General features: G+C 46.3%; 1 protein-coding gene across 1 annotated transcript in view; it reads left to right on the top strand.

Annotated features, from left to right (window-relative positions):
- Positions 1–1708, top strand: part of LOC135193198 (neuronal acetylcholine receptor subunit alpha-7-like) — a 106591-nt gene extending 104883 nt beyond the window's left edge. Inside the window, exon 10 of the mRNA XM_064176742.1 lies at positions 691–1708. Coding sequence (XP_064032812.1) covers positions 691–1212 — 522 coding nt within the window. The 3' untranslated portion in view covers positions 1213–1708. The remainder of the gene's footprint in view (positions 1–690) is intronic.
- The last annotated feature ends 13953 nt before the right edge of the window (positions 1709–15661 follow it).

The following is a 15661-nucleotide window of genomic DNA, read 5'->3' as shown; positions in this document are numbered from 1 at the left end:
ATTCACTCTGTAGAGTTAGCTCATTTCTTGACCTTGACATCAACTATAAGGCACAATCTGCCTCGTGCAGGTTAAAGTGGTCGCACAACACAAGAAGGACACGGAACTGTTGGAGCGAGTCCAGAGAAGGCCTTGAAGATGCTCGGAGGGCTGGACCAGTTCTTCTATGAGGACAGGCTGAGAGCGTTGGGGCTCTGAAGCCTGGAGAAGAGAAGGCTTTGAGGAGACCTCATAGTAGCCTTCCAGTATCTGAAGGGGACCTATAGGAAGGCTGGGGAGGGACTATTGACAAGGTCTTGTAATGACAGGATGAGGAGCAATAGGTTTAAACTGGCAGAGGGGACATTTAAACAGGATGTTAGAAAGAAGTTCTTTACAGTCTGGGTAGTGAAACACCACCATTTACAGAGGATGGTGAAACACTGGCACAGGTTGCCCAGGGAAGTTGTGGCTGCTCCTTCCCTGGAAGTGTTCAAGGGTAGGCTGGACGAGGCCTTGAGTGACCTGGTTTTGTGGGAGGTGTCCCTGCTGTGCCAGTGGGTTGGAACTGGATGATCTTTATAATATATAGACTAAGATATAACTAAATATATAAAATAAGGTATAACTATAATATTCACAAAACATTGCAAAAAGATTTTAATATGCAGAGAACCTGACTGTATTTCTATTATGATCACTCTCTTCCAGGTCCGCATAATCCTACTGAACTGGTGTGCCTGGTTTTTAAGGATGAAAAAGCCTGGGGAAAAGATAAAACCTCTCTCTTGCAAATACAATATTCCCAAGCACCATCTGAGCCTGAACAGCATGGAGATGGATGTCCTACCTGGGCACCAGTCCAGCAACGGCAACACAATCTATAGCTACCACATGGCAGATAATCCGTGCTGCTCCCAGAAGAATAATCTGGGTAGCAAGAGCGGGAAGATTACTTGTCCCTTACCAGAAGACATTGAGCTTCTTCAGAAGAAAGTCTTGGTGGATACTGTGCCAGTGATTGTGAAGATCTTGGAGGAAGTTCAGTTCATAGCAACGCGCTTCAGAAAGCAAGATGAAGGTGAAGAGATCTGCAGCGAGTGGAAGTTCGCAGCCGCTGTCATAGACAGATTATGCCTAGTTGCATTTACCCTTTTTGCCATTATTTGCACGTTTACAATACTCATGTCTGCTCCAAATTTCATTGAAGCTGTTTCAAAGGATTTTGCATAAGCATTTCAGAGACAAGCACAATAATCTAAAAGTGAATATTGACAGTGATTTTACTACATATTTTAATTAAATAGAGAAGTGTACTTATATGTACTAACACATACAGAAGGGGATGAAAACAATTCCAGGAGCTAAGTATTCCTGATATTAGTGATTGTAGGTACTGAGGATTAGATATACTGAACTCTCTTACTTATTTTATAGACTAGTGCTATGTGTAATTATGTCCTGATCTGTGAAAAACAGTAGAGGAGAATTTAAACTTACATTTATTGCAAGTTAACCCTAATAACAGTGTCTTACTATGACTTTGTGAACTACTAGATATTGTTGATAAAGTATCATTGACCTTTACAGCAATTTGTTGGTTTGTATATTTGTGTTTTATCATTTTTGTTTAGTGTGGCTGTGACATTCATTCCTCAGACTTGACAAATATCTTTACAGTCTTATGATGCTGTATATTGCATTTACAAAATAAATGATCAATGTCTTAGCTCTTACTATGACAGTGACTGGAATATCTTCTCAGTAAATGAGTTAGTAGGATATATTTTTCCCTTCCTTCCTTCCTTCCTTCCTTCCTTCCTTCCTTCCTTCCTTCCTTCCTTCCTTCCTTCCTTCCTTCCTTCCTTCCTTCCTTCCTTCCTTCCTTCCTTCCTTCCTTCCTTCCTTCCTTCCTTCCTTCCTTCCTCTTTCTTTTTCTATCTTTCTTCCTTTTTCTTTTTTCCTTCCTTCCTTCCTTCCTTCCTTCCTTCCTTCCTTCCTTCCTTCCTTCCTTCCTTCCTTCCTTCCTTCCTTCCTTCCTTCCTTCCTTCCTTCCTTCCTTCCTTCCTTCCTTCCTTCCTTCCTTCCTTCCTCTCTTTCCTCCCTTCCTGGCTTTCTTATGGACTCTTTCCAGCAGGTCCCTGCCTCTTGAACTGGGCAGTCCAGCACTAGACACAGTATTCCAGGTGTGGTCTCACCAGGGCAGAGTAGAGGGGAAGAAGAACCTCCTTGGCCTGCTGGTCACACTTTTCCTGCCGCCCCCCAGGATGCCATTGGCTCTCTTGGCGACAAGGGCACATTGCTGGCCCATGCAGAACTTGCTGCCCACCAACACTCCAAGGTCTTTCCAGCAGGGCAGCCCTCAGCCTGTACTGGTACTTGTTGTTATTCCTCCCCAGATGCAAGACCCTGCACTTGTCCTTATTGACTTTCCTAAAGTTTGCCTCTGTGCAACATTCAGCCTGTTCAGATCTCGCTGAATGGCAGCAGAACCTGAGGGATGTCAGCCCCACAACCCTGGTTTTGTATCATCAGTGAACTTGCTGAGGGTGCACTCATCCAGGTTATTGATAAAGATATGGAACAAAATTGGACTCAGTACTAATTCCTGGGGAACACCACTGCCTAGAATAATAGAATCACAGAATCACAGTATCACAGTATCACAGTATCACCAAGGTTGGAAGAGACCTCACAGATCATCAAGTCCAACCCTTTACCACAGAGCTCAAGGCTAGACCATGGCACCAAGTGCCACGTCCAATCCTGCCTTGAACAGCTCCAGGGACGGCGACTCCACCACCTCCCCGGGCAGCCCATTCCAGTGTCCAATGACTCTCTCAGTGAAGAACTTTCTCCTCACCTCCAGCCTAAATCTCCCCTGGCGCAGCCTGAGGCTGTGTCCTCTCGTTCTGGTGCTGGCCACCTGAGAGAAGAGAGCAACCTCCTCCTGGCCACAACCACCCCTCAGGTAGTTGTAGACAGCAACAAGGTCTCCCCTGAGCCTCCTCTTCTCCAGGCTAACCAATCCCAGCTCCCTCAGCCTCTCCTCGTAGGGCTGTGCTCAAGGCCTCTCCCCATCCTTGTTGCCCTTCTCTGGACATGCTCAAGCATCTCAATGTCCCTCCTAAACTGGGGGGCCCAGAACTGAACACAGGACTCAAGGTGTGGTCTAACCAGTGCAGAGTACAGGGGCAGAATGACCTCCCTGCTCCTGCTGACCACACCATTCCTGATGCAGGCCAGGATGCCATTGGCTCTCTTGGCCACCTGGGCACACTGCTGGCTCATGTTCAGGTGGGTATCAATCAGCACCTCCAGATCCCTCTCTGTTTGGCTGCTCTCCAGCCACTCCGACCCTAGCCTGTATCTCTGCATGGGGTTGTTGTAGCCAACGTGCAGCACCCTGCACTTGGAGCTATTGAATGCCATCCCATTGGACTCTGCCCATCTGTCCAGGTAGTCAAGGTCCCACTGCAGAGCCCTTCTGCCCTCCAACCCAGCCACATCTGCCCCCAGCTTGGTGTCATCTGCAAACTTGCTGATGACTGACTCCATGCCCTCATCCAGATCATCTACAAAGATGTTAAAGAGGATGGGGCCCAGCAGTCAGGGTTGGAAGGGACCACAGGGATCATCTAGTTCCAATCCCCCTGCCATGGGCAGGGACACCCTACCCTAGATCAGGCTGGCCACAGCCTCGTCCAGCCTGGCCTTAAACACCTCCAGGGATGGAGCTTCAATCACCTCCCTGGGAAACCCATTCCAGGCTCTCACCACTCTCATGCTGAACAACTTCCTCCTCACGTCCAGCCTGAACCTACCCATCTCCAGCTTTGTTCCATTCCTCCTAGTCCTGTCACTCCCTGATAGCCTAAAAAGTCTCTCCCCTGCTTTTTTGTAGGCCCTTTTCAGATACTGAAAGACCACAATAAAGCCACCTTAGTGTTGGAGAATTCTTGTTATCAGAGCACACAGAAATGATAAACTTGAGCAACCCGTGCTGGGAAGACCTCGAATCCATCCTGGGAGTTTAGATAGCAGGCACAGGGCAGCTTCCCCCCACATGCAGCTGCAGGGGGTGGAGTGCAGCTGCAGGTGGGCAGAGTTTAGCCAGCCCCAGAGGTTGACCCTCAGATTGTCATGGTATGCTGACCTATTGATGCCTTACAAGTAACTCTGGACCCTCTGACTGTAATCAATCTTGGTGGAGCACACCTCTTGCTATAATGCATATAAGTCACCGTATCATGGAAATAAAGTGGATTTGACCATCTAACCATATTGGTGAACCAAAAGTCATTTTCCCATAGCACTCCACCAGATTAAACGCTGACACCTTAGAGTCTCCTCTTCTCCAGACTGAACAGCACAAACTCTTTCAGTCTGTCCTTGTAGGAGAGGTGCTCCAGCTCTTTGATCATCCCAGTGGCCCTTCTCTGGACACACTTCAACATCTTCCACATCATTCTTGTAATGGGGGCTCCAGAACTGGATGCAGTACTCCAGGTGGGGTCTCAGCAGAGCAGAGTAGAGGGGGAGAATCACCTCTCTCTCCCTGCTGACCACACTTCTCCTGATTCAACCCAGGATCTGATTGGCCCTCCAGGCTGCAAGTGCACACTGCTGGCTCATGTTGAGCCTCTCATCCACCAGCACCCCAAAGCCTCTCTCCTCAGGGCTGCTCTCCAGCCACTCACTGCCCAGCCTGGATTTGTGCTTGGGATTGCCTTGATCCAGATGCAGGACCTTGCACTTGATCTTGTTGGATGTCCTGAGGTCAGCTTGCGCCCACCTCTGCAGCCTGTCCAGGTCTCTCTGGATGGATCCCTGCCCTCCAGCCTGGCTGCTGCACCACACAGCTTGGTGTTGTCAGCAAACTTGCTGAAGCTTCACTCAATGCCTCTGTCCATGTCACCAACAAAGCTGTTGAACAAGACTGGTCCCAGGACTGATCCCTGAGGGACTCTGCTTGTCACTGGCCTCCACTTGGAGATGAAACCATTGACAGTCACTCTCTGGGTGCAGCCATCAAGCCAGTTCTTTTTCCAACTCTTGGCTCACCCATCAAACCCATGTGTGCCCAGCTTGGAGACCAGGATGTGGTGTAGGACAGTGTCAAAGGTCTTTCTCAGGTCCAGGTAAATGACATCAGATGCTTGTCCCTCATCTATTAATGTTGTGACCTGCTCATAGAAGGCCACCAGGTTTGTCAGGCAGGATTTGCCCTTGCTGAAGCCATGCTGGTTGTACCCAATCACCTCTTCACTATTCTTCTGTCTCAGTAGTGCCTCCAGGAGGATCTGCTCCACGATCTTACTGGGCACAGAGGTGGAACTGACTCACCTGGAGCTGTCCCCAGCTCCTCCTTCCTACCCTTTTTGAAAATGGGGGTTATGTTTCCCCTTTTCCAGTCAGTGAGGACTGCACCAGACTGCCAGGACTTTTGGAACAGAATAGAGAGGGATCTAGCAACCTCATCTGCCAGTTCTCTCAGCACCTGTGGGTGTATCCCATGGGGGGTCCCATGGACATGGACACTTTAAGGTTCTTCAGGTGATCACAATGCTGATCTTCACTTATGATGGGCAGCTCTTCCTTCCAGCCCCTGCCATTATCTTCCATGGCTCCAGAGTGTGGTTGGAGGCCTTTGCAGTGAAGACTGAGGTAAAGAAGTCATTGAGAACCTCAGCCTTTTCCATGTCCCTTGTGACCATTTCACCTGTTTCCTTTCTGAGGGTCCCCCCACTTCCCCAGGCTTCTTTTTACCACTAATATACCTGTAGAAATTCTTGGTGTTCCTTTTGACCTCCCTGGCTTCTTTTTCTGTGACAGTGTGTCCAGGAGCTCCTTGCTCAGCCAGGCAGGCCTCCTAGCATTCTTCCCTGCTTTTTCTCTTTGTTGGGATGCATTGCTCCTGGACACAGCCTGTAGGCCTCCTACATGATTCTGTGCTATTGATATGGAAGGCTTAAGCTGTGAAGGTGCTGCCAGAGACTGAAAAAAATCCCCCAAATATCCTAACATCTCAAAATTACTGGCTCTTTACTGTGAAAACTTGATTTTGAGGTAAGCTTCTGAGAAATCCAGGGCAGGCATACTATTTACACCTTCCTGAAAACCCTATGCATGAGCTCGAACCCTAGCAAGCACACCACCAACTGGGCAAGGGGCCAGTCCTGGGAGATGCAAAGTGAGCTTGTGTACACTGTCTTGGGACTGCATGCCCAGCTGCACAGCTTACATGGACAAACAGACCACCATTCTGGACCACAAAGCCAGTGTCACTCAACACACACAGCAGTAGGAGGCTTCCTGTTTTTGGAAGATGATGTTCATTTTGACTCAACTACAGGACAGGAGGCTTCCTCTTTCTTGACTGTGAAGTGACTTCAGAGAAATCAAGCCTGAGTAGAGTGCTCAACGATGGAGACCCACCCCCAGTAGTGGCACTGAGCATGTACAGTACCACTGGGTGGTGAGTGTGGCTAAGCAAATCACTCTTGGAAGATGCTAAGAGGTTCCCAGAAGAAAATGCATGTTTGATGAGGCAGCCAGACAAAAGAAGAGTAACCACTGACTCCCAGTGGGACATCCACTTACGCATTCTGCAACAGCCTTGCAGGATGCAGATTCTCCAGAGTAGTTTCTTCATTCTCTGTGGGAGTATTTCTTTCTCTTAATTTCCTCCCCCTTCTCTTACACTCTTCCTCCCCCCTCCTTACCCTCATGTGTGTAAGTTGTGTGAGTGTAAAAAAAGACAAGCGGATGCACTTGACACCCTTTGTGTCTTAATTTTGGGACTGGGAATTTGTACCTCTCACAACTGGAATTTGTGACTGGTGCTGGACTACCACGTGTCACAGGGGCCATGCTTCAAAATGGTCTTCTTCCTGCCCAGAATTCTTTGCCTTGAAGCTTAGCAGCAGGTTGAAATCAATTACCTAGAAACTGGAACAGGTTGCCCAGGGAGGCTGTGGCTGCTGCCTACCTGGAGGTGTTGAAGGCCAGGTTGGATGAGGTCTTGAGCAACTTGTTCTAGTGGGAAGTGTCCCTGCTTATGCTGGAGGGTTGGAGATAGATGATTTTTGAGGTCCCTTCCAACGTAAACCATTCTGTGATTATGTCTCTGTTCTAATTTAAATTCCCAGAGACTCAAATAAATTTGATAGAACCAAATAACAATTTATAGAATGTCCTTCCCTGTCCCCCCTTCTTTCCCCAAAGAAAGGAATTAAGGAATTAGATGTAGAGAGAGGAAAAGGTAAGCACACCCAAATAAATGAATCTCACTTGTCTCAGTTCTAATTTAAATTTCCAGAGACTCAGATAAATTTGATAGAACCAATAACAATTTTATAAAGTGCCCTTCCCTCTTCCCCTTCCTTCCCAAAAGAAAGGGATTAGATGGAGAGAGAGAGAGAGAGAGAGAGAGTAGTAAGCACACCCAAATAAATGAATCTCACTCGATTTGGAAGTTAAAAAGAAAAGTTTAACAATAACTTACAAGAGAGTTACAAAGGATAGGGAAGGGAAAAGAGTAGATACAAAATGTATAAATACAACCTGATTTTTTGATGGTGATGGCCACCTGGGGAAACAAAGAGAGGCCAGGAACAGATGGTGATGGTGGTATGTAGGGAGATGCAGAGAGAGCGTGAAACAGGAAGTCCCCCTGCTTTTATGGGACAGGAAGGGGGAGTGGGCTAACCATCACCTAGTGGTGTTCAGACCCACCCCTGGGGAGAGGCCAAGACCACCTAGGATCAGGTTCAGGGTTACTCCCTCTGGAGTGTTAACCCTATACATCACTTGATTTGGAAGTTAAAAAGTTTAGCAATAAATTAAAATGGTATCTGAGGTAGGGAAGTTACAAAGGCATAGGGAAGGGAAAACAAATACAAAATGTGTAAATACAACCAGATTTTGATGGTGATGGCTTTGTCCACCTCATTGGTGATGGCCACATGGTGAAACAAAGAGGAACAGGAACAGGATGGTGATGGTGGTAAGCAGGGAGGCAGGGAGCACAGAGAGAGAGAACAGGAAGTGCCCCTGCTTTTATGGATCTGTGTTCAGACTCACCCCTGGGGAGGGGTCAAGACCATCTAGAGTCACATTCAAGGTCACTCTCCCTATAGGATGAACCCTGTACAGATGCTAAACATACTTGACTGCCATAGTGGTAATAATAGCAGACTTCTCAGCATGTGTTCTGTGTGAATCTTAGATTTTAATTCCAAACTTCTACACAGAAAATTTTGGGCAGCCTCTCCTTTTTTCCTTCCACATCTCTGGGCTGCTCCCATATTTGAAGCTGAAAAAAGACCCCAGCTCAGTATGAAATTGATTACTGCTTAAATGTCTTACTTCCTGAAGCGCTTGAAGCGTTATTCCCAAATGTTTTATGCTCCGCAGCAAAGGAACAATTTTCTTTCAAAACAAAACCCTGCTTTTCGTTTTATATCCGCTAGTCAAAGCACATTTGTGAGGATGTCAGAAGCACAAATGAGAATTTGTTGCTTCATGATTCAGCAACTTCCATGAGTTAACCATGAACATCAATCAGGGCCTTTTTTCCCTCTTTTCAATCTTCAAAATACAGAACACCTCAATGATTATGGAAAGTCAGCATTTTGTGTTGGATGAGCATTTACTGTTTCACTAGGTAGGACTTCTTCTGTTAGAGGTGAGTTTGTTAGTGATCTGATTTTTTACTCTTTTTAATCAACAACCTTTAAAAGGCAGATAAGCAGCACTAAAGAGAACAGAAGTGATGCTGCTATACCACGAATTTTGGACAAGATGATGCTAGCAAAAGATTGAAGAATCCCATCACTTCTTCATCCTGGTCCTTGTGCTGTTGTTTCTGGCTGCAACTCAAGGATTATTATAATTGAATTATTTATGCTTTTACACTGGATAGAGGAAAACACAATAGGAATCTGTCAGAGGGCTTTTCACCAAAGGCCTCGTCTTGTCTTTGCTTCTTCTTCCCTTGTTCATAGGAAGTGCTCCCACAGAATGTTTAAGATTATGATCTTATTTATACATTTTGCTCCAATATTTAGTTCTGCTCTTCTGTATCAACTTTCTACTTGCTCTCAGCTATTCAGAAAGATAATAACAACAACAATAATAATAATAATATATATTTCCTAAATTTCATTACCAGGAATTAATATGCAGTATTTCTTTTTCATTCTCCACAGCATCTATTCCATTTAATTGTACATCATGGATAATATTTACCTTCAAGACAGATACTCAAAATTAAAGTTTTAAATTTAAAATTAAATTTTTAAAATTAATATTAATATTTTAAGCTGACAATTTTAAAGACAATTTTCACTGTTTCCTACATAAAGAAGCTTATTCTTCTCAGTATGTTTCTAATTTTGCATTAAACTCCTTATATATAACCCTGAATAAGACTTTAATCATCAGGAAATGAGTTACAATTTCAAAGCTTTCACTTCATTATCTTAGTACTAGATATTATTAAATCCTTGTTTCAAGCCTAGAAGAATGAAGTTTATTAAATCCTGTCTTCTCTATCTTCCTCTGCTAGTTTGAGGCCAGCTGGGATATTTTGGTGAGAAGAAATAGATTGTAGGGTGTGAAAAGGAAACAATGGTGATGTCTACTTCACTCATAGGCTTGCTGAGATGTATAAAAACATGAACATAAACATAGATAAGAGTTGTTTGCTCTCTGACTTTGGGGCTACACTTCTCTCTCTAACCTAACTATCTGTGTGACTAATCCTTCTGCTTCCCCTGGCCAACCCTCCAAACTCACCTTGAACATAAGGCAAAGTCTGTGTTAAGGTAGATGGATGGGAAGAAGGTGGAAGGGTGGTTAGGAGCTCCTCCTGGGAGCCCTGGTTTGTGGGAGGGCTGTTGTGTTTCTGTGTTACTTTTAATTGTATATTTATGTAAGTAGTTGTATATATTGTAAATATCTGCTTGTCTATTGTGCTAAGCTGTAAGTATAAAGCTGCATTCAATTTCCAGCAGCTGAGTCTAGTCTGGGTGATTTTACTTAAGTGTGAGGGGGTCACCTCCCTATACTTTAGGGGCAGAGAACTTCTTTATTTTCCTACTACTTCAGTTTATTGCTATAGAAATCGAGTGTTTGTGATTAACACAATCATAGAATAATTTGTACTGGAGCGACATTTAAAGGTCATCTAGTCTAAACCACTTGCAGTGAGTGGGGACATCCTTAAGAAGATCAGGTCTTTATTATACTACTAGCACAAAGTGGAGCTTTTTTATCCTGAACAGAAAACTATGATGTAAGTAAATTGATTCTTTCAAAAACTGTTTCTAAAAGTTGAGGTTGATAGTATCAGAGGGAATGATATGTTAATGCCAGATAGATGTAGAATATAAATTTAAAGGGTTACAAATCATGTAGAAACTGGCAGAAGTATGATAAACAGATCAGGTTATCCTGAATGATATTTTAAACTCATGGGTAGTCATAACTGAAGACAGAGAAGCACAAAGAGAAAACAATTAAAATAAAAAAGGATCAGTGCTGGGCCCAGTCCTGATGACCTGGAAGAGGGGATTGAGTCCAGCATCAGTAAGTTTGCAGATGACACCAAGCTAGGAGCAGGTGTGGATCTGTTGGAGGGTAGGAGAGCCCTGCAGAGGGACCTGGATGGGCTGGATGGGTGGGCAGAGATGAAATTGAACAAGGCCAAGTGTAGGGTTCTGCACTTTCATAGAATCATAGAATCAACCAGGTTGGAAGAGACCTCCAAGATCATCCAGTCCAACCTATCCCCCAGCCCTATCCAGTCAACCAGACCATGGCACTAAGTGCCTCATCCAGTCTTTTCTTGAACACTTTCAGGGACGGTGACTCCACCACCTCCCAGGGCAGCCCATTCCAATGCCAGTCACTCTCTCTGTGAAGAACTTCCTCCTAACATCCAGCCTAGACCTCCCCCAGCACAACTTGAGACTGTGTCCCCTTGTTCTGTTGCTGGTTGCCTGGGAGAAGAGGCCACCCCCCACCTGGCTACAACCTCCCTCCAGGTAGTTGTAGACAGCAATGAGGTCAGCCCTGAGCCTCCTCTTCTCCAGGCTAAACAATCCCAGATCCCTCAGTCTCTCCTCATAGGGTTCATGTTCCAGGCCCTTCTCTGGACACCTTCCAGCACCGCAACATCTCTCTTGAATTGAGGAGCCCAGAACTGGACACAGGACTCAAGGTGTGGCCTGACCAGTGCTGAGTACAGGGGAAGAATAACCTCCCTTGTCCTACTGGCCACACTGTTCCTGATGCAGGCCAGGATGCCATTGGCTCTCTTGGCCACCTGGGCACACTGCTGCCTCATCTTCAGCCTAATTATCAGCACCCCCAGGTCCCTTTCTTCCTGGCTGCTCTCCAGCCACTCAGTCCCCAGCCTGTAGTGCTGCTTGGGGTTGTTGTGGGCAAAGTGCAGAACCCTGCACTTGGCCTTGTTAAATCTCATCCCATTGGCCTCTGCCCACCCATCCAGCCTGTCCAGGTCCCTCTGCAGGGCTCTCCTACCTTCCAACAGATCCACACCTGCTCCTAGCTTGGGGTCATCTGCAAACGTACTGATGCTGGACTCAATCCCCTCATCCAGATCATCAATAAAGATATTGAACAGGACTGGGCCCAGTACTGATCCTTGGGGCACACCACTAGTGACAGCTGCCAACTGCATGTGGCACCATTCACCACCACTCTCTGAGCTCTGCCATCCAGCCAGTTCTTGATCCAGCACAGAGTGAATCTGTCCAAGCCATGAGCTGCCAGCTTGGCTAGGAGCTTCTTGTGGCAGACAGTGTCAAAGGCTTTGCTGCAGTCCAGGTAGACTACATCCACAGCCTGCCCCACATTCACCAGGCAGGGAACCTGATCACAAAAGGAGATCAGGTTGGTCAGGCAGGACCTGCCCTTTCTAAACACATGCTGGCTGGGCCTGATCCCTTGGCCATCCTGAAGGTGCTTTGTGATGGCACTCAAGATGACCTGTTCCATGGCCTTGCCTGGTACTGAGGTCAGGCTCACAGGTCTGTAGTTTTCTGGCTCCTCCTTATGACCCTTCTTGTGGATGGGCATCACATTGGCAACTTCCAGTCTTCAGGGACCTCTCCAGTGAGCCAGCTCTGCTGATAAATGATGGAGAGTGGCTTGGCCAGCTCAGCTGCCAGCTCTCTCAGCACCCTAGGATGGATCCCATCCAGTCCCAAGGTCTTGTGAGGATCCAAGTGGCTCAGCAGGTTCCTCACTGCTTCCTCATGGATTAGAGGGGGACTCTACTGGTCCCTGACTCCATCTGCCAGCTCAGGAGTCCAGCTGTCCTGGAGACAACCTGTCCCACTAGTGAAGATTGAGGCAAAGAAGGTGTTAAGCACCTCTGCCTTTTCCTCATCCTTTGTCACTATGTTCCCCTCTCTATCTAACAAGGACTGGAGGTTGTCCTTGGCTCTTCTCTTACCATTCATGTATTTAAAGAAACACTTTTTATTCTCCTTACCAGCAGTGCCCAGCCTAAGCTCTAAATGGGCTTTTGCCTCTCTCATTTTTCTTCTACAAGACCTAGCAACATCCTTGAACTTCTCCTGGGACACCTCCCCTCTTCTCCAAAGGTGATACACTCTCTTTTTAATCTTTAATTCCTTCAGCAGCTCCCTGCCCATCCAGTCTGGCTGCCTCCCTCCTCAGCTCATCTTCCAGCACAGTGGCACAGCTGCTCCTGTGCCTTCAGGAGTTCTTTCTTGAAGCAGGTCCAACCTTCCTGGACCCCTTTGTTTTCAAGGGCTCTTTCCCAAGGAACTTTCTGAGTTAGTTCCTTAAATAGGCTGAAGTCTGCCCTTCAGCAGCCCAGTGTGGAGGTTCTGTTGATCCCCTCCTGGTTTCTCCATCTATTGAAAACTCTATAATTTCATGGTCACTGGACCCCAGGCAGCCTCCAACCACCACATCCCCTACCAGGCCCTCTCTATTTGTGAGCAGCAGGTCAAGCAGGGCTGCCCCCCTGGTAGGCTCACGTAACAGCTGGGATAGGAAGTTGTCTTCCACACATTGCAGAAACCTTCTAGACTGCCTCTTCTCTGCAGTGTTTAAGTCCCAGCAGATTACTGGCAGGTTAAAGTTACCCACAAGAACAAGGGCAGGTGATCTTGAGGCAGCCTCTAGTTGTTTAAAGAGTAATAAATCAACCTCTTCTTCCTGGTTGGGTGGTCTGTAACAGACTCCTACCAGGATGTTCACAACAACCGCAAGCAGCGCTACAGGCTGGGGATAGAGTGTCTGGAGAGCAGACAGGAAAAAAGGGACCTGGGGGCACTGGTAGACAGTAGCTGAACATGAGCCAGCAGTGTGCCCAGGTGGCCAAGAGAGTCAATGGCATCCTGGCCGGGATCAGGAACAGTGTGGCCAGCAGGACAAGGGAGGTTATTCTTCCCCTGTACTCAGCACTTGTCAGGCCACACCTTGAGTCCTGTGTCCAGTTCTGGGCTCCTCAATTCAAGAAAGATGTCGAGGTGCTGGAACACGTCCAGAGAAGGGTGACAAAGCTGGTGAGGGGCCTGGAACACAAACCCTGTGAGGAGAGGCTGAGGGAGCTGGGATTGTTTAGCCTGGAGAAGAGGACGCTCAGGGATAACCTCATTGTTGTCTACAACTACCTGAAGGGAGGCTGTAGCCAGGCAACCACCAATAGAACAGTCTCAAGTTGTGCTGGGGGAGGTCTAGGCTGGATGTTAGGAGGAAGTTCTTCCCAGAGAGGGTGATTGACATTGGAATGGGCTGCCCAGGGAGGTGGTGGAGTCACTGTCCCTGGAGGTGTTCAAGAAAGGGCTGGATGAGGCACTTAGTGCCATGGTTTAGTTGACTGGATAGGGCTGGGAGATAGGTTGGACTAGATGATCTTGGAGGTCATTTCCAACCTGGTTGATTCTATGATTCTATGGTTTTTTAAAATGTTTTTGGCTGGCTACAATCAATCTGAATATTTTTCAAATTAAGCATAACAGATAGAGGATGGTAACTATATCTCACTATGTAGTATGATGAAAGTAAAAGCAGAAAGATCACATTGTTTACTCAGGGGACGTGTGGCACGACCAATAATTTTATGAACTCGCTGCAGCTCCACCCCAAGACCTGAAGCATAAATCAACATTTCCCCCCCACACTCCCCTCATTATTTTTGTATCCATTTGTTCATATTGAAAATTTCAAACTTCTTTATCCTGAGTGTTTCTAAGTGTATAACATTATTTTGGTTCAGCTGCCATAGATGTCCTGCTTAAGCAGGTTTTAAAGGATTACTGGGTTTCCCCTAGGAAAAAAAAAGAGTAAGATTTAACAAATGCATCATTAGAGAACTTGGATCTGAACAGCTTCTTAGTATTGCTTTAAAGCATTCCTTTGTGTAATCAGAAAGCATAAAGCCACTGGCCCATGAAAAGTGATTATTTGTGCAAACCTATGGATGATGTATACATTAATGTCTAACTTACAATCTGCACACAAGAAATACTTCATTAAAACTTGCATTGATAGGAAACAGATAGAAGAGAACATCCAAGAATGCTGTGTTACATGTCCACATGAGAGAAGCCAGACCTAACGAGCAATAAAGCCATTCCTCCTCGCTGTTTATGCTTAACAAACCATGATGGTTCAATCGGATTTGTCCTCCAAGCTATGGAGCATAACTTGGTTAATGTAATTTGTTTAGAAATGTTCTTTAATGAGAACTTACTCTTGTAGGTTGGGGCCATGAGCTACCCAGGCCTGGACAACACCTTTTGGAGAGTAAGAATGAAAATACTGCACACTGACTGGAAGCTGAAAGAGAGATTCTACTGACAAGCACATATATGCAGAAGGCGATTGGGTAGAAGGAGCACATCCACAAGCTAAGCCAAGTCTATCGGACTAAATCCATCTAGAATCCCCCACCTATTCTGCTCATGGCAGGCCTGAGAGTAGGCCATAACTGCCCTCACCATTTTAGGCTTACTAGGCCCCAACATACAGCTCAGAATTCTCTGCCAGCTAGAAGCCATCTCCCACACAAACCATGAGAGAAGTAGGAATGCCACTCTTCCCATGGAGAGATGTGAAGGGAGGAGAGGGGAAGGGAAAGAAGGCAATATCACTCAGATTCTGGCTTAAAAAGCTGTGATACTGGAAAATGGAACACAATAACAATATTACAACATCCTGGGGTCACAGAAATATCCAGGTTGGCAAAGCCCCTCAGGATCACCAAGTCCAACCTAGAACTCTACTCTACAAGATTCACCTTAAGCCATATCCCTAAGCTGCTCCACATTCAAACAACTCTTAAACACATCCAGGGTTGATGACTCCACCACCTCCCTGAGCAGTTCATTCCAGCCCCTGACCACTCTCTCCATGAAAAGCTTTATCCTAATATCCAATCTAAACCTCCCCAGTCTCAGCTTGAGGCACTTTTTCCTTGTTCTGTCTACAATCACCTATGAGAGGAGACCAGCAGCAGCCTCTTCAAATGTCCCTTCAGGTAGCTGTAGACAGCAATGAGGTCTCCCCTCAGCCTCCTCTTTTTCAAATTCACCATCCCCAGCTCCCTCAGTCACTCCTCAGAAGATTTATTCTCCAAGCCCTTTCCCAACTTCGTTGCCCTCCTCTGGAGCCA

This window comes from Pogoniulus pusillus, chromosome Z, assembly GCF_015220805.1.
Source record: "Pogoniulus pusillus isolate bPogPus1 chromosome Z, bPogPus1.pri, whole genome shotgun sequence".
Taxonomy (NCBI): domain Eukaryota; kingdom Metazoa; phylum Chordata; class Aves; order Piciformes; family Lybiidae; genus Pogoniulus; species Pogoniulus pusillus.
This window is presented reverse-complemented; position numbering and strand designations above follow the sequence as displayed.